General features: G+C 40.1%; 2 protein-coding genes across 4 annotated transcripts; both read right to left on the minus strand.

The window, feature by feature from the left end:
- Nucleotides 1-1,576: 1,576 nt before the first annotated feature.
- Nucleotides 1,577-13,065, minus strand: rinl (Ras and Rab interactor-like). Of its 2 annotated transcripts, XM_020094953.2 has the most exons (11): nucleotides 11,493-13,065; nucleotides 11,162-11,318; nucleotides 8,760-8,871; nucleotides 7,600-7,672; nucleotides 7,255-7,343; nucleotides 6,841-6,923; nucleotides 6,406-6,637; nucleotides 4,570-5,265; nucleotides 4,097-4,414; nucleotides 3,850-3,981; nucleotides 1,577-2,804 (listed from the first exon to the last, which is right to left on the minus strand). In XM_020094953.2, coding segments are annotated over exons 1-11 (2,385 nt in total). In that variant the 5' UTR covers nucleotides 11,495-13,065; the 3' UTR covers nucleotides 1,577-2,313. The 2 variants fall into 2 exon arrangements, with proteins under 2 accessions (XP_019950512.2, XP_069390196.1); XM_069534095.1 differs by lacking the exons at nucleotides 11,162-11,318; nucleotides 11,493-13,065 and adding an exon at nucleotides 10,322-10,779.
- Nucleotides 13,066-13,189: 124 nt separating this feature from the next.
- Nucleotides 13,190-19,194, minus strand: sirt2 (sirtuin 2 (silent mating type information regulation 2, homolog) 2 (S. cerevisiae)). 2 transcript variants are annotated; one of them, XM_020095263.2, is made up of 16 exons: nucleotides 19,034-19,194; nucleotides 18,826-18,872; nucleotides 18,579-18,627; nucleotides 17,722-17,832; nucleotides 17,579-17,620; nucleotides 17,351-17,457; nucleotides 17,050-17,106; nucleotides 16,890-16,958; nucleotides 16,680-16,809; nucleotides 16,525-16,584; nucleotides 16,263-16,318; nucleotides 16,092-16,168; nucleotides 15,884-15,935; nucleotides 15,710-15,777; nucleotides 15,223-15,289; nucleotides 13,190-14,830 (listed from the first exon to the last, which is right to left on the minus strand). In XM_020095263.2, exons 1-16 carry the CDS (start codon nucleotides 19,047-19,049, stop codon nucleotides 14,687-14,689), a joined length of 1,152 nt encoding a protein of 383 aa, XP_019950822.1. In that variant the 5' UTR covers nucleotides 19,050-19,194; the 3' UTR covers nucleotides 13,190-14,686. The 2 variants fall into 2 exon arrangements, with proteins under 2 accessions (XP_019950822.1, XP_069390197.1); XM_069534096.1 differs by having other exon boundaries at nucleotides 18,714-18,872; nucleotides 19,034-19,177.
- Nucleotides 19,195-19,530: the final 336 nt, after the last annotated feature.

Genomic DNA, 19,530 nt, shown 5'->3' on the forward strand with positions numbered 1-19,530 from the left:
GTGTGTGTGTGTGTGTGTGTGTGAAGGCCCAGCTGTTTCTGGGCTTGACATCCACATGCAGGCAGAATGCCAGATGTCTCATTAGGCAAATTTGATTGGCTCGGTCATTTAGAATGCAGCGATGAGACGCTTCCATATGTGTGTGTACATTTACATAAGAGGCCCCCCTGTATAACTATTGACATGTGTACATGTATGTGCATCCATTAACTATTTTTCTAACCTTTGTATTTACATGCAGTTAATTACATAGTAATTGCAAAAAAGACCCAGATAAACTATAAGTAAAATGAATATTATAGAACAATGAACTGGAAAATACAGTTTAATTAATAATACGTAAAATAGATTGAGATGAAATGTTGCCAACTCTGCGTCCAAATTCATTTTCATGCTCCACAATATTTTTTAAACTATGTGAAGCAGCCGGCGATTCAGATTTCTTTGCTGTTCTACAAGTGCTTCACTGAATAACTTCAAATGTCAACTGGTGAATTCAATGCTATAAAGTTTCTACTTTCACTGCTCGTGTTTTCACTTCAACTACTGTAACAGCTTATTATGTAACTTTTAAGTTGACATTCAGTTTAACTGCCTTTTCAATCTCAACTTCTGGTTTATCGTCTCTCCTTGTTAACTGATTTATAAAAAACTTTTCACACAGGCACTTTATGCAATTCAGAGTGCACTTTAAGTATAAGTACTATAAGTAAATTTGTTTCTCAAGTTTTTGGAAGAAGCAGCTGAGGTGTACAGATAAAATATTTAGGGGAGAGGGAAGCAAAAATAATAAACATGTCATTCAACTTATTCAAAGTGTCATCGCAGCACCTTCTGAAGTTTGACTTCCACTGAGGTCACTTCCTTTAATCTTGCAGTAAACAGCTATAAATATGAACATGAGTCACTTTCAACTCCTTCAATGCAGTATATCTGCCATTTCGACTTTTTGCATCACTCCCACATGTCATTTTGTTGAGACCTTAACTTCAATAGCTTCTTCCGCGGACATTTTTTTTCTTCAAATCCCTTCAGCTTCTTAAATCTATGCAACCACTTGAAAGAAAGCGCTTCAATTTCAACTGCTTCTTCAGGGCAGCATTAAACACACAACACATGTACAGTTTTTTAATAATGTTACTGTATGCAATACTGGTTTGTGTATGCATGTATGTGTGTGTGTAATGTGTTGGAAGAAATAGGCAGTTGCTGCATTCACTAACATGGTTTCTCAACATATTTAGAAAATACAGAAATAAATCCATATTTTATTACTTTTCCTGTTTAATTTATTTCCTACTATAGATTATACCTCCCTGCATAAAAAAAAAAAAAATCTAACCTATGTATTCTACTGTAAATACATAGAAGCTGTAAACCTTACAACAGGGTTAATGCTGCTCTCTAGTGGTCCAAAAGAAGACATATACTTGTGTTTGGAAAAGTACTTAGCTGATACCATCATATGTCTTTTTGAACTTGTTGAGAAGCACTTTTGAGTTAAATTTCAACAATGAATTTCCTACAAAACAAGATCGATTTATCCGAAATCAGCTGCTGAAGAAAGCACAACACATTTAACAACAGGAGCGTTTTTATTTAACTTGTGTTTGCTCTAGTCTTTTTGCAAATTCTCATTTGTATTTTAATATATGCACTCATCAAAAATAACTTCACTTTAAATTAAACAGAATATAAAATAATTCCAGTTCATGTTGCCCTTTACGAAATGTAATAGTCTCCAAACAAATACAAAATGAATAAGACGATAAGGTTTAACATAACTCTTGTATCATTAAATCTGAGCTGTAGTTTCTGAGGAAACTTAAGCACATTTCTGAGGAAAAGGTGGATTGATGGCTGACAACTGGGAAACTATAATGAAGTGATCAGAGTGATCAATTATTACATATAAATAAGTTAAATATCAGCTGAAGGGAAAAACTGATCCTCTGATATATTTACACAGGGAGTCTAAACATGTCATGTTTTCTATAAAGTTTAATTTATTTACAATCACCTGCAACATGAAGTCTTTTAAGCCAGATTAACTAAAGAGTTATATTTGCACATTTTATTTGAAAAGGTTTTTTGTAATTGGGATAAAAAAATTTTTATTTAAAATTGTATTTATTTATTTTTTAACAGAAAATTGTTAGATCATAAAAAAATAAAAATGTAGGCCTTGAATCATTTGGAGTCCCTCAGAGGAGTCACATCGCCTCAAAAATCCTCATCATGGTTTGACACCACTACATTATTAATACTAATCAAAAGCTTTCTTTGGTATTTTTTACATCTTTTTAATTTCCCTTATTCTTCTTCTACCGGTTTTAATTCTGCTTGTTTGTCTTCTTCTGCTGCACATGGATTCTGTCTGTTTTCCTGTTTGCTTCCTGTTCCATCTTGCTGGTGACAGTCTGATCCTGGAGAAGGAGTCTGTGATTGGTCCTCGTGTCCTTGCTCTCTCTCCGTCTCCTCTCTCAGCTGCTGCAGAGCCCCTGCACTGCTGTCTCTCTGCTGCTGTGACTCATCAGGATGAAAACAATCCTTTTCTTTTCCAATCTCCTCTGTAGTCACAGTGTCGGTGTCACAGTTCCGCGGCCCCGTCTCCAGACACATCTGTCTGCGAATGGTCCGTCGATGCTTGCTGCGGCGAGACTGGTTGCAGTGCAGGGTGCGCCTGCGATGCCATTGGTTAAGAGACTGCTGGGCCTCCACGCTGAGCTGACGAGCTGCCAGTCGTGGACGGAAACTGCTGATGTAGTAGAGAGAGGCGTACAGAGTTGTGAGGTAGTAGCCACCTGTTGATGTGGGGAATGAAGGAAAGGAGACAGTCTGTGACTTCGGATTGTAATTTAGCAGCACAGACATAGTTTAGTCACTGAGTTTAGGGCATGAGGTCATTCCCAAATCATAAGGAAATAGTAGCAGGTAGTAGCAACAAACTTGCAATTCACTAAGTCTGATGTTTGACTTTGTTTTACATTTACATTTTATTATAAGGAATATGTGTGTTTTGGAGAAAACTGTATTCATGCAGGTGAAATTGAATGGGAAATCCAATATCCTGTTATTATTATTATTATAATTTACTGCATAATTTTGAGTGTCCATTATAAAGGGTCGAATGAAGGAATGAACAAAGAAGGGATTTTGGGGCTGCGTCCTTCAGAGGCTGAATTGGAGGACCGAATGCGTCACAGGGGCAGGAATAGGCGGTCCCATTTTGAAGACCTCTTCCAATGCAGCAGAGAAATGTGTTCTTTAATTCTAGAGAAATAAAAGCTTCAATGTTGGAACCCCCCCCCCCCCAGTATCATGACACATGTAAAAAAAAAACATGGGGCATTATAACTTCCTCCTTGTGCCCAAATTACGCTCAGTTGCTGGGCAACATGAAAAGGGGCAGTACAAAGGGACTTTATAGAACAGACCATCTCGTTTCCGTTTCATCTGAATTGTGGTCTGTGTGGCCCACAAAGACCGCCTCCTTCTGGAGAGGTGTCACAAAGTAAATTTACTTTCTCGCTGTCAGCCCGGACACCAAATCTTCTCATATGGTTTGCAACCATTAACTTTATTTCACATAGGATTTTCTTTGAGTGAAACTGAAACAAAGAGAAAACCTTTTAACAAGTTTTCAAACTCACGAACTGATTCGGAGAGCAAACTATGGGTGTGAAAAAGAAAACTTAACAGCGCATGTGAGCAGTTCCAGGAAACATGAAGACTTACAAATCAGCCAATGTGCCCACCTACAGGGGTGGTGGATATTTTAACATCCTATTTTTTACTATGTGGGTTATGGTAGAAATGTGTGTGCAGCATAAGGATGTGTATCTGTACCCTCTCCCTGTAGCTGTGTGGGGTCCAGGAGCTCCATCATGTAGTCTGTGTCCAGCTGTATGGTGACCACATCGCTTCGGAGCAGCACCCATGTCAGGCAGGGCAGAAAATCATCTGCTCCAAATACTGTACCTGCAGGAAAGGAGAGAATGTATTTAAAAGGACATTAAGAGACAAACAAGGAGCCAGTCCACTCACAGAGACAAGACAGACAGAACTAGAGAAGTAAAAATCACGACCAGTTTACCTGAGCTACAGTTTGTACTCATGCTCTCATAGATGCTCTTGCAGACTTTGAGCAGGATCTTGACCTTCTTGTTCGGGGAGTAGGCTTCATGCATCGCCATCCACCTCTGCTGGATTCGCTCCAGGCTGATGCTGTCAGGAACCCCAACTCCTGCTGACCCTCCCAGCTCCTCCACCTCATTCTTTTCCAGCACATGCAGATTGCTCTGGAGAGACTTGAAGCTGCCATCATTAGTGCGGGAGGTGTGAATGCAGGAGTAGAGGTGGGTGGAGACGGGCTTCAGAGCCACTTTGTGGAGGGAGAGCTCCACCAATGAGTCTGCAGCGGGTTTAAGAAGGTAATTGAAGTCAGAGGAGAACCAATCAATCATCTACTGAGTTATGACTTTAACAACACAAGTTCTTTCAATAAAGCACACAGCTGAGATTTAGATTTATCCATCTTCTGTCAAAGTTCACCGTTTGCTCACTCACCTATCTCTGAGTCGCTCAGATCAGTAATGCTGTCCAACAACGCCTGGATTTCTGGGTAGTCCAGCAGAGTCTCCCTCAGCGATGAAAGTGATGATCTTACTTCCTGTAGGAATTCTGACCCCGTGACCCCATCGGAATCAGCCCCTCCCTTCTGCGTCGCCTCCACGAATCCTCTCACGGCCTCTGCAAATGAACTGCCTCTCCGCTCGCTCATCTCTTGCACACGATTGGAGAGTCTTTTCTTCTGACATACCAGCCCGCCGAGCACTTGGCCCACTGCAGAGAGCCGATGTATGACCTTGTCGGCCAAACGGTGCGCTGACGGGTGGTGGAGTGTAGGGCTTTGAATTTGGGACTCCTGCTCCTCCTCAATGCTGCTGACTGACAGCGAGTCAAGCTCCAGAGACGGGGGGTGGAGCAAGGATGAGGGCCTGGGTGGGGGCAGCCAGAATCCATCTTCGATCCAGGACACCCTGTGAGGGGACTGAGGGAGGGGGCTGCCGCGGTGCAGCAGCTCGGACGCGGCGTAATTTAAAGTTTCAGGTGTGGAGGGAGGAGATGAATCCAGGCTCTCCATGCTTGCTCTGGGTGGGGGGCTGCAGGTGGAAGTCCGGCTTGGCCTCCTGAGGACCACCTCTGCTGTGGCAGCTGGTGTTGATGGGGTTTGTGAATCAGCTGATCTAGCTCTGGTTAGACCTGGATAAGGAGACAGAGTATGAACACCACGTTACTGTGACTGCGGCTTTTAAGGCAACGTATGTCCCTTTTTCATCGTTCAAAAAACCCACTAACAATTGCATTTTGTTTGCAACGGGAATTGATTCAATCTTCATTCACTCCTTGTTCAAATGTCTCTGCAGTAGACAAGAGTTTGAATTGTCTCCAGCTCTGATCAGCAGTGATTGAAGGGAGACACACGGCTAAGCTAACCTACCTGTGCCTGTAGCTTCATATTTTAGTGACAGATTTGAGCGGTGTCAATCTTCTTAACCCATTATTAGCAATAAAGCTGATGAGTGGACTTCCCTACAGTGTCTTTGTAAAATGATGACAGTATGGCTCTGTCAATTTCTCTGGTTAACTTGGACCGAAACACATTGTTGCAGAGTGTTTTAATTATTTTTACATGCAGAGTATCTGGGTTATATCTAAACGCTTGGTCAAACATTCCTCCAGGGAATGGAGAACGTAAGGTCATGTGGGTGAACTGACCCAAAAGTGGGAGAAGCACATTTCTGAGAATATCTTTCAGTGCAGTGTTTATTTCCACCAAGGTCCAACAGTCTCCTTGTGAAACCACATTTAAATTCACAAGATCCAGATTTTTATATGGATCTGCATCAAATTACACACACTCATAAATATCAGCAGCCTAAAAATACCTGATTTTCATTAAGATCTGAGAAGGAGTCTGAGAAATCCACAAAACACCCTCGCAATATTAAAGGAAGTGAAAAAGAATTCTGGAAACACTTTATATTAGGGAACACATATCAACCATTAACTAGTTGCTTATTAGCCTGGATATTAGAGGCATATTTGCTCGTTATTAGTTATTATGAAGCATTTATTAATGCCTTATTCTTAATGACCTTATTCTGCAACTACTCCATTGATTAACAGTTTCCCTTAATAACCTCCTAATTACTGCTTATTGATGGTAAGTAAGGAAGTTGTTGTACATGAATTACAATCAAGTGCTTGGATATGTTCAATTTAATGGCTCCACAGTTTACACATACTCCTGCTAACAAACAAACAAATGTAAAATAAAAGAGAACCTCCTTAGCGGAGGTACTAAATACAAATTCATATGTAAAAGTAACTCATCCTCACCAGAAGTCTCCACACTGGCAGGAGAGGGTCCCTGGTCCAATGAGATGGCCCGTTTATTGTGTAACCCAGCCCCTGCCCACGGCCGAGTGGTGCTGAGGCGTCGCTCTCGCCTGTAGGTTGATGTCTGTGTGGTGCACTGCGCAGTACGCTCCCGTTGTGTCAGCCAGTCATCTCCATGATCACGTATGTAGAGGGGATTGATGATACACAGGGCCCCGTTGGTGGAAGTCAGCTAAGGAAACACACAAACACAAAGATGGTGTGTGACACACTGAGCACCACAATTTAGCTGTAGAAGAAGCTTTAAGTCACTGCTGACATGCAGACATGTGAGTGAACAGTTACACATCCAGCAGAGATGAAGTAATGTTAACTGTTGAGTCATTGCTACTGAAAGTTTCCCCATGTTGGAGCCGGAGTACAGGGGTCATTTACCTGGATGGAGCACATGACGGTGCTTGGCTCCCTTTGGGTCATTTCATCCATCTGTTGGTCAGGAGGTGAGCTGAGCCACGTTTCTGCAGAAACAAATCATACACTGATTAAAAAATACGCTCTTCAAGGCATCTCATTTAATGTTGGTTATGTTGGACTATCATGTTTGTTATGTATTTGGAGCAGCTCCATTCAGATTTAAAAACTAGCATTAAAACTTTAAAATCAATCTTGTGGCTCACTGGCAGTGTAGAGATTCAACAACAGGGCTGGTGTGGGCTGTCTTTTTAGATTTAGTTAAAACTCTTGCAGCTACATTTTAGTTGCATGTACGTAAAAGTCCATTGCAGTTTTTTAATACTTCCTCTTGCTGAGGATACGAGACAAAGTCAGATAGAGTGCGAAAGGACTCACTGGGTTCAAGCTGAGAGAGGCGATCCTTGTTCTTGCCGGTGACGCTGTAGATCCACTGAGGAATTGACAGACAAACAGCCAACACATCCCTGACACACAGGGAGAAATTACAGTGATGAAACAAACTGATTCGTGAGGTTTGCACAGACCTGAGAAATGAATTCAAAACTATTTTAGAAAAAAGATATTTCACTGAGACCTCATATAACATGAATAGCCATAGAGACTAAAGAATGAGCAGAGGCATAAACGTTTGTGCTTCCCCGTACTGTAGTGATAAAATGTTGTGGAAGGAGGAAGTTTAAACAATCAAAAATAGATATCTGAGATACGGCAGGTCCTCACCTGGTCACAGAGTAGAAGAACACCAGCTGAGCCAAGTCAGAGAAAGAAAGACGAGACTCAGACAGCTGGAACACTGAGAGAGAAAGAGAGAAAGAGTGGGTATTACCCTCATTATGAAAATACATTCCTGGAAACAAACAAAGCTTAAACAGGCAACACTAACAGGGTGTCTAAAGAAAAAAAAAGCTGTGATCAGCTTGGTCACAGTAACTTCAGTGTTCCTTTAATCAGTCTATTATTTTATTATCTCATACCACGTGGGTCACTTCAGTCTTTTTTTTCTTTACACATACTACATGCATGTACAATAAAAACAACATGGATTGGTGTGAGTTGTATCAGCACTCAAAGGGAGTTACCAGTTTAAGGAACCAGAATTTGCAGTTTACCGCAGGTATGTGTGGGTGTGTGTGTGAGTATTACCTGCTCTCACCTGTACAATTTCCAGACACACTCATTCAACAGCAGCAAGTACAAAGAACCTGATGTGGTTTTATAAACTTACTGCAACTGTTTATCAGTTTAGTGCGACGTTTTTCGGCAGAAGCAATGAGTCATTAAATAACGGCTGAAAGTGACTGAATGGGGAACTTAGAGATCATGCACACACACATGCACGTCTCTCTATAGTTGTGAGGACACTCACTGAAATAATGCATTTCTTAACCTTAAACATCACAACTAGATGCTTTAACCTAACCCTCAGCCTAAACCTAATTCTAACCCTAAAACCAAGTCCTAACCCTCAAACAGCCCATTGAATTTGTGAGGACCAGCCGAAATGTCCTCACTACGTCACAATGTCCTCACCGTGATGGTATTGAACCAAAATTGTCCCTCATAACTATAGACAGACATGCATGTGGACGCACACACACAGTCATTTCTCCATACCTCCAGAGGACATTATATGACTTCCATTAATTTCAGGGAGACTTACTCAAACATTGCCAATCATTACTACTTGTCTAACTCTAACCCTCACTTTAAAATATCATGATTTACATGATAGGGACGTGATATTTCGTCCCCACTGATGTAGGTCCCCATAACGTGGTTAATACCCGGTCCACACACACAGACTCACATTAAGACAGATGCTCTCAAACAGAGACACACAGAAATAACTCCATGTTTGCATAAGACGGGTAGCTCCATACCTTTGCCTGTGCTTTTGATGGTATAATCGAGAATGGTGTCATTGTCTCCTCCAGCAGACACACACAGCAGGCTGGGCAGAGACGTCGCAGAGTCCTGCACAACTAGGAAACTCTGGAGGGAAACACACACACACACACACAGACGCACACACACACAGACACACACACACACACACACACACACACACACACACACACACACACACACACACACACACACACACACACACATAGAGAGACACACACAGTGACTCATTTTAGTAAGTGAAGTGTAACAGAAATTCGTCATGGGAGGAGACATCTTCTCTGAAATGTTCAATGACAGGACTCACATTGAAAAGGAAAATGCTGACAATACAAAATAGAGAGTAAAGAAGAAAAACAACACTGTGCCAGTATTTCTATGACAAGGTTGTATTGATTAGGTATTGATCATTAGTCATGATGTCATTTTTCACAGGTTCAGTGATGTGATAGTGATTTGTTTGGTGATAAAGAGCTGATATGATTGTATGGAGGCTTGATACTGACTAACTGAACGTGGCTCAGTCTCTTGTGTTATACTGTTTGTATTCTTACTTTAAATACATTAAAAATAAACAGCATTATTTTATGTAAACTGTACATGAACTCTTTACAGTCAGACTCTTTGCCAATAGCAGTAATGACAGCTCTGACTCTCATGTGGCTCAATCTGATTATTATAAACCGTCTAATACAATTAAACCCACTTTTCATCGACGCTAAACATTTTGAATTATATGATAATTTGGTTGAAACACAAAATGTATTCTATCATTCATTGGTTCCTACATGAACACACAGTTTTTGCCAAAGTTTGAACAATTAGATTTTTTCATAGAAGTTATTTCTGTAGTTTTTGTTTTGCCTGTGTGTTTTCCTGGTTCAAAGTGGAAACAGTTCAGTTTAAAACAAAGTGATGTATAATATTTGTAGCTCTCACTTGGACTTGAGCAACAATATCTACTTTAGCAACATGTTTTTGTTAAGAATGAAGGGAACCGAGTCGTGGGCATTCAATAAAACAACAAACATTTGAACAGAGAGCATTGTAAAGCCAGTCTTTTTTTCTTCACTGATGATCTGACTACTCTGCAAACACTGACTGAAACACAACTAAACCTTTGGTTGAGACATATTTACCTGGTTATAACAATATACATGCAACTAATGGCACCACAAGTGAACTGAGCTGTTGAACACTAGCACACATTTATACACACACAGAGGAAGTGGCTTTCAATGTCAGTGTGACCAGAAGTTGAGTCGAGTTCACTGAAATCACCAAACTATGAGCATGCTGACGTTTGACAGATGAGATGTTCATAAATATTTCTCTCTTGATTAAAACAGCAGAGTTTAGTCAGAAATAAATTAACATTTAATTTGAGAACTAGTTGGGATGCAAAACATTTCTGTGTCAAAACCAACATTACTCATGCATCGTGTTATTTCTAGATAAAGTTTTACATTTCTCTGTAATTATTGTCATGTGACTCATTCAAAAAGAAAACTGATAAATAAATGTTTGCTCCACTCACATTCTCTCTTTGTAGCTGACGGTCGTTTCACTGACTTGCACGTGCTGTTATCCAACACTACTTCTGCACTCAGCTCAAAACTGCTGTTCATTATGTTGAAGTTGAATAGAAGAGGGAACTACTTTTGTGACACAGAGATTCTGTATCCAGGCCTGCTAAGAACACTTCTGTTGTTAAACAAAATTACATCTTTGCTCATTTGAGACAATTTTGACAAATAACGTGAGCAGCAAACTAACCTGGAGGTGACAGGAGGATGCTGGATTATATGTTAATGAATGAAACAGTGAAAAGAAGGAAGAGTGAGGATCAGGGAGAAGACATGACGGGAAGATAGGAAAGTAGAAGGACAGATGAAAAGAAATTGAGACACAAAAAAATATCCCATTATTTTAGCTTCTCAAACGAGAAGAGACATAAGTCAAACTAACGATAGGTCATCAAAGTAAAAAGAAAATACTATATAATATATAATAACAGAGGCCACAGTCTCATTAACATTTGATGATGACCTATCGTTAGTTTGTTATTATATAGAAACACAAGTATTTTATGTGTTTCTGTAGCCAGGATGGAGACTGAAGGCTGAAGACCCAGAAGAGAACGATTCAGTGTTTGCACGCTACGTGTGTGAAACTAACACGTCAGACATCAATACTTTTTATTGTTAAGATTTTGTAAAATAATTTCCTTGCATACACGGACCTATTTCAAGACTTTCTCTGAATAAGTGAAGCAGCGTCAGAGTTGATGTAACTATGATGTAAATGTCATACTGACATGACGACTGCTTGATTGACTGACGGGTGTTTGTAAAGAAGAGTTTACAGTACAGCTCACCCCTGCAGGTGTCCCACAGATTGCAGTGTGGGCCCCTTCCCTATCCCAGGGTGCTCTGGGACACCAGGCCTCCTGACAGCCTCTGAGCTGCTCCAGGAGCGACGGCCTCCTGCTGAATGGTATGGCCGTTGTACCGTTAACTGGACTATGAACTGCCCTGGACACAAACACATGGACGTGTTTATGCACACAAACAAACAACAGCTCAGTTGGAATAAAAGTTACAGTTTTCATAAAGTCTGATTCAGGGATTCCTATTCAGAAATTTTCAAAAATCTAAAAAATGTCTGAATTCTTAGAAAAAGCATATTGCTTTGTGGTAAATACTTACATGTGTTGCACTGGTTCAGTTGGTTCATGTGACCTTTCTCCTCTACACTATTAGCACATTCCTACACATGTTGTAATCGTCTCTCTTCAGCTCTTCCTTTCTACACAGAACAAAATGTTGCTCAAGACTGCAAAAAGAAAATAGGAAGCTCACATGCTCCTCAAACACACATCCTCCCCTGAGTGTTTTGTATTTTAAATTTCAGGCTAACTGTCGTGCTGCTGCCACGTTTGCTGCCTTGTTCTGCATCCTGCTCGTACTGGCGTCTGTTGAACTTTGTGTTTTCTTATGAAGCTGCTCTGCGGATTTCACACGGCTGCTGCTCTTCATCGTCACTCCTCTCCTCCCCACAATTCTTTATGTGGTTAACCCTCATCTGTACACGGCATGAACACTGAGACGACACTGTCTCCTCTCCGAACAGCTACATCTGTCTGTTGTTTCTCTGCAGCAGTGATGGGAAGGGTTCAAACCTTTTAAGTTGAGAGCAGACCGGGTGTGTAAATGCATCACACAGGTCTAAGACGACCTGTGAATACATGAAAAAACAAGAGATACATGCATTAGACTCAACTTTGAATCGATCTGTATTTTGTGATCACACATTGGGGGTGGGGAGGTTTCAAGTCTTTTTCATAATCACCCACACGCAGGTTGGTTCACTGACTGCCCGACAGTCCTAATGGAAACCCCATCTAGAGGTGTTGCTGATTGGTCAACTTTTCCATGTAGCATCTTCACACTTTCCTACCTCATGTTTGTAAGAATCATTTTGGTGAAAATGCATTAAAATACTGAGCTGTTTTGATCACAGGCCATGTTGTTTCCCAAGCTGGGCCTTGTACAGTATGTGTTACCTGAGTGCCCTCATATGTCACTTTGTGAATTATTTATCACCATCAGAAACTCTTGGTCTTCATGTGCTAATAAAGACAGGAACATTATTCTAGCTTGTCATTTAAATCAAAGTACTAGTGTGGCTAAATACAGCTCTTATACGCCTAGTATTTATACGACTAGTTTCTTTGTGAAATTTGTTGTCCCAAAAAAAAGTTACGACAGTCTCATAAGGACATAATAAGTATTGTTTATGTACAATATCTGAAGGTTTAAGATAATGATAAAAGGAAGCACAAACCACACTGAAAAGTTCACATTTAGCACGTGAACCACATTGTCTTTGATGTTGGCACATTTCAAAGTATAATCAATGTATAATGGGCTGTGTGACAGAAATTATTACAGCTATGGTTTTGATTACAGTGTAACCATGAAGAGTCACAAGTAAATATGGTAAAAGGCCCCAACAACATCGTTTACATTGATCTTTAAATGGCTATAAAACGTATTTTCTCAGAAAGCTTCTTACTAATTGAATCTTACTGGTTCTACATGAAAACAAACATTCTTCCCAGAGTCACATCAGTTTTTTTATTACAATGTTTTGTTCCAATAGTTTTACTGTGATTAGCTGGAAAAATGTGATGCCAAGTGTTTCTGTGCATTGGTCACATGCAACATGTGGATCACAATGTGTTGACGCACTGTTGGGTTGTTTCCCAGCCACTGTGTTATTTATTTATATATATATATATATCCGTTTCTATATTCTACATATGTTCTACTAATTATAGCCTAAAACAGCCACATACATGTAGTTGAATCAACTCATTCAGTCTCAACAAAACTGAAAGGTGTCAGGTTTACAATGGCAAATTTATTGCAAGACTTTCGTATTGGTTTCCATAATATTGTACAGACGTTCACGCTACTGTGCCCACCCCTTTATTTCTATATGTCACAGTAGAACAATTCATTCTCTTCCAAATATCCCAAATACAGTGGAAAACAACAACAGAGACCAAAAAGCCTGGGACAGACTCATTCTATACAGATGCTTAAATAATTCCCTTACAATTATCAAGCGTACAGTTCATTTTAGGCCTTTTCATACAAGACAACAAACTGTTGTCGCCTACTCCAAGAAGCTTCAATTTCATGCACTCTTTTAGAATGTATGAGGTTCATGGACTGCATGTGTGATGATGTCCGCTCTCCCTATATTCACTGTATGTGTGTGTACTGTATGTGTGCACTCATGCAGCATGTGATATGTTCCTGGACTCTAACTGTTGCTCTTCTGGGAGAAGCTCTGCCCTCCTGTTACTAGACTAGACTAATACAGAGCCAAACTATTGTCCAGTGGCAGGTGTTCTATGCGAGTGGACTCTGACCATCAGATCTGGAGCAGGACTATACACTGATGTCACCTATGTTCTTTTTAAAATCGGTAAATTGTGAGGATGTGAATTTTGTATTTACGCAATGAAGACACAAATACCGATTAGAAGATAATCTGCATGAGGGGTTATTATAATCTTCTGCTTATAGAAATGAAGCTGATTCCGGCAGACAATATCACTATAAGTGGCTTCCACTTTGCTTCACTATGAAACTCTTTCATTTTCTTATATTAAATTACACATTTGTTGTTAGGAAAAATCAACTTTCAACCAACTGAAGTCCAGGCAACAGAGGGAGCAAAGCTGTGATTATAGACTGTGCATCATGTAAAGTTTGTAGTTTCATAATATGAAGAGAGCATAACTTCCCCCCCATGAACATCTAAAAACATTGTGTTAAAAAATTAACAGAAATGTGTTCATACAGGAGCAGAGGGTCAACATGAAAAAAATATGAGTCAAAAATCAAGAGAATATTTTCTAAATTTCAATAATCCTGTTGTTATATCTATTACTACCTAAGTTCACCTTTTATGAAGTTATTATTTCATCTATGTGATACTTGCATGAGCGATTCAATACACAACAGCCTTGTTTCCTTTTGATGGTTAATAAACTGGAATCAGTGACTGAAATGAGCATGATATTTGAAACAAAAGCAAAATAGAAGTATCTTGACTAGTGGTTCAGATGTAACATTGTATATCTAAGATGCAAAAAAGTAAAGTCATGTCAGTAAAGTGCAAGTAACTGATATAAACAAAAGCATAAAACACAGGGATGAAAGTCGTCCTGTGAGGATGTTTAGAGGAATCAAATGTTTGCCGATAAAAACAAACTGCATCAATTCTCAACGTCAAACAGAAACAATCAGAATCTGCTTCTAAGGGTCACCTGCACACAGCGACATCAGTACAGCCGCTTTGAATAAAAAGGGAGATTGGGAATGAGTTACTCTTCCTTTTTCTCTGGTTCTGGAGCCACTGATGCAGAGCTCGTCTTGGCTGCAGCTTTGCTGTTCTCACCAGCCTTTTCTTTTTTGTCCTGACTATCGATCCTGGCGTGCTCCTGCTTCACCAATTCTTCCAGCTCCACCTGGAAAGAGTTGAAACCAGAAAGTATTCACCAGGAGTAAAGTAAACAGACACAGGGGAGCGTCTGGTGACAGCATGGAGAAAAACAGCTCTTGTTTTGGGTTTATTGAGAAGTCCTCCCACAGTGGGGGCTGGCAACCACAACATCATACAGGAAAATCACATTCAGTCTCTGCTGACATTTCAATTACACTCATGTGTTTTTGCTTCTGCTGTAGCTGATGAGACTGTGTTGAACTTTATTACCACTCAACACAGTGATTGAATTACAACAGTGGTTATATTGACCTACCTCCAGACTGAAGTGATGTCAGGATTAATTACTCTTTGGTTGAAGGCTATTTTCCTTTCCCTCCTTTGAATCTACTGTATATAGATGATGTGATAACTTACCTTCCATCCCAGCAGGTCAGCTAGAGCCAAACAGCCGTCATCACATGTACTGATGTGAGCTACGTCTCTGGAGGGAAAAGAAAAAGGCCACGATGAGAGTCTGCACTGGGCTCCACAACATTTTGTTTGTTTCCAGAGCTGATCCACCTGTCACTATTGAAACGCTGAATGTCAAATACCATTTAACTTTTTGGTCTTGAACATCTGTACTTAAAGATTAAAAGTAAAGATAGCTTAAAGATATAATGCATTATTTTTTAAATATTCTTCACAAAAATAGAAAAAGTACAATCATTATGAATGCAGCTTTAGCACCATCTGGTGGTGCACACATAAAGTGTAAGATCAGACTAATACAAAGAATATATTAATGTTTTATACGAGAAATCTGAAAAAGTATTGATAAAAATCTAATATGAGATTTATGTTAGACTGGAAAAATAAAGCTTTTCATATGTGGGGAGACGTAGCAGCGTCTCTGTATCACCTGTACGCCTTGTCCGAGTCAAAGTCCATCCCTCCTCCAAAACCAAGCAGCCCGAACAGAGGGTCAGCCTGCACGGAGAAACACACACATTGCTGCACAGAGAATCCAGAAACACATTTATGACACAATAGAATACTTAAAACAAGGAGATGCCAGGGAGGGATGTTTGCTCACCTGCCCGGCCTTCTCCATGTTAATGAGCAGTCTGGGACAACTTTTTGAGACCCTGAATACCCCCCAAAAACCAGTAACACAGGTGAAACCACAGAAAATGGGACAAACAAATAAACAATTGCTTAGACAATATTTAGAAAACTCAGCTGAAGCTTTTTATAAGAGCAATCTACTATATTTCAGGAATAGAAAACTTGATCTGTTGTACCTGCCGACCAGACCTGCAAATGGCTGGACTTGCAGAGAGGTCCCCATGACGATGAGAAGATCACAGCGAGGAAAGTCCTGACAGGTGAATAAAGACAGTGAAAAGAGTTTATTTCAGCAGAAGTGTGACATCACATGCATGCATACTTTTGAACCATCACCATGTGCTCACCATCTTCATTGAAGTGAAGAACCGGACAGGCAGATTCTCTCCAAAGAAGACGATATCTGAGTGAAGAGAAGCCATGAACACCGAGGTAAGAAGAGATTCAGAAATAAACAGTGTGATGACACAATTACCCTATCGTCATGTTTGTTGAGGTAAAATGATGTGCAGACAGGTCGTCAAGAGGAAATAAAATTTCAAGAAAATGCTGAACTAAAATTGAACAAGACAAAAGTTAAAAGAAGCAGAGAGACAAGTATCAACTGACCTGGTTTGACCAGACTGCTGCATTTGTCACATCTGGGAATGTCATCAGAGAAGATCTTTTCTACAAAGCACAAAATAAAAGTTCAATGTCCCAATTGGGGAAAAAACAACTCAAAAATCATTTTTCATGTAAATACTAACAGAAGTAAAACAAACCTTTCATCCAGTCCAGGTTGTATTCCTTACGGCAACAGAAACTGACACAGTGTGATGTGTAAAACGTTCCATGAGCTTCGATTAGATCTTCTCCTTCCAGCCCAGCCACTCGCTCCAGTGTGTCAATATTCTGACAGAACAGACACATTAATGTCAACACAGACAAAATGAATGAAGTTTCATTATGTTACATTATGCGTGTTTACCTACCTGTGTGTAGCAGCGTTTCAGGAGCCCCTTGTCCTTTAGCATCTTCATGAAGTAGTGACAGATTGTCGGCTAAACACAAATAAAAGTCAGACAGGAAGCAAATCGGTTTCCTAAATGACATGACAGTCATGAGCTGGTTATTTGGAAGTGCTATGTGTACCTTGAACTGTCCTGGGTAAAGCTCCTTGGCCAAGGCGAAAAATGGCTCTGGATGTTTCTGAGACGCAAGATGGCAAAAAATATAAGATTTTATTGTACTGACAACGAAGATCGGAGAAGTTATACCTGTAATTGCCATTGGATGACTGTAAGAGAGTATATTGAGCAACTACCCAAAGTGGTCAAGCCAACAAACACAGACAAAGTTCTAGCGTTAATATTCACTTTTAAATTCTTAAAACTTTTAGGGCCCTGAGAGAGCTGTTATGTGCTGTTCCATGCTTCACACTTTATTTACCCACCTTAAAGTAATCTATCTGGAAGATGGCCTCTGGGTGAGGAAGGTTATATTTCTGCAGGTTTGCATACAGGCCTGTTCCTGGTGAACGGAAATCAGGGATTCCAGCCGCTGTGGAGAGAAAGGGTTTACAGATTAACAATAAAGTATACATACACACAACCACATATAGTACTTACATAAAGTACTTTTAAATGCATATTTAGTACAATTTTAAACCTGAGATACTCACATGTGGATATTCCTGCTCCAACCATGCAGAGGATGTTCTTACCTGTGTGGACACAAAGGAACTTTCAAATTAAATAAATAATTAATGCAATGTGGAAACAGACTTCTAAGCTGTAAATCAATCCAGGAAGCAAGGAGACTCACATTTGCCACTCTTTATGTATTGAGCCACTCCGTCTAGAGTCAGCTCATCCAGAACTTTTTCTGCTGAGCCGAGGCCCAGAGTACTTGAGAAGAGGTTACGCAGAAAGTCCACTGACAGCAACAGAGAAGAGAATCATCAGCATGCAGAAGTGTGGGCAGGTGAAAACAGTGATTTACTCTTGTTCACATGGCTCAATACAACCAGTACATTTGTAAAAAAAGAAAGTGGAGGAGAATGCACTGCACACAAGTACCATATTACTGCTCATAAGATCATCAGCAAAATAAAACTAGTCATGAAATCATTCGTTTAAAAATGGAATAGGTTAAAACACTGTGATGCATAAAGTATGACAGAAGGCATGGAGGTCAGAGATGTAACTTGGATGGAAAATTACTTACGATAATTAGTATAATAAAACATTCGTGCATCTATATACAACACTTTGTCTGTCGCTCATCACTAGTGACACAAATATCAGGGGCAATTTTGGGAGTTCAGTATCTATCCCAAAGACACTTATGCTCACAGACTGGGATTGAACCACCATCCAACTGTTTAGTGGTTGACTCGCTCTATCTCTTGAGCCATCAAGTAAAAAAAAAAAAAACTACACGAATGAAAATCTTAATGTGTGGTGAGTGGTAGAGACCATTAAAGGCTTCTATGAAAACCACAGAAATAACAAAACATAAAACACGAAACATACAAAATCTTCAAATGGCAAAACTTAAATTAAATAGTTCTAAATACAAGAAAGAATACAAATACTCAACAGCAGTAAAACTGGATGTTATCAGGTATTATTTCGTGGTGATAACTTCACAGCATATTACACATGCTCGTGTTTACATACTTTCTGTGTCTCCTGCTGCCTCCTCCTCACTGCTGTCGTCGGATTGTTCCTATAAACAATAGAAATAATGAGTGACAGAATAAATCCGGACAAAGTAAAGACAGCTGATGTGTGTTATGAACATCAGACGCTCACAGATCTCTGCCTTGTTTGGATTTTGTCTCAGCTGGGTGACAGTAGCACACCTGCTAGCATCCACTTGCTACAGTCAGCGACGAATACAAACGTCAATCTCTTTAGTGTTTACCTCTGGTTCCTGTGAAACCTCCTCCTCTTCTTTGCTATCGGGGCGTTCTGACAGAACAACAAACAAACAGTCCGTCAAACAAACAAGATCCTCAACAAGTATTCCTCTGTGTAAATATCCGTGTTAGCTTCAAAGCTAGCTGAACTTGCGCCGTGGACCTGCTGGAAACAACGAGCAGGTCCGTTTCACATCAGACAAACATTATTACCTGCTGCATCAGACATTTATCCGTCCACTGAAACCCTTTAACCACAGGGGTCCGAATGACAACTAATGTGAATCCACTATTTAACTAAGTTGTGACCAGTAGCTCTCAGCTGGCCCGTCTTGTTGTTGTCCGTCAATAAAAAGGGTCCGGGGTGATATGACACAGTTTACAGTTCCTACCGCACATCGCCGGAACACCCGATGCTCTGTTAAATGCCACATGAATTAATTTATATTTAACAGACTCACAATCAACAAACATGGGTAACACTTCAGATCAATAGAGATACTTGCGTTCAATTTTAAGGCAGACGATGGAGGTGAGAAGTGCACTGAGGGAAATCTATTAAATCTAAACCTGCCGACCAAACCGGTGTAAGTTTACTGCATCTGTATTTCTAAAACTTCCAGTGATTCATTCATCCCCTTTCATTATCTCCTCCCAGTCCAACTGGTGTCTTCACCAGCCCACTGTGCGCTCCGACCTGCGGCCCTGCT

This window comes from Paralichthys olivaceus, chromosome 11, assembly GCF_024713975.1.
Source record: "Paralichthys olivaceus isolate ysfri-2021 chromosome 11, ASM2471397v2, whole genome shotgun sequence".
NCBI lineage: Eukaryota > Metazoa > Chordata > Actinopteri > Pleuronectiformes > Paralichthyidae > Paralichthys > Paralichthys olivaceus.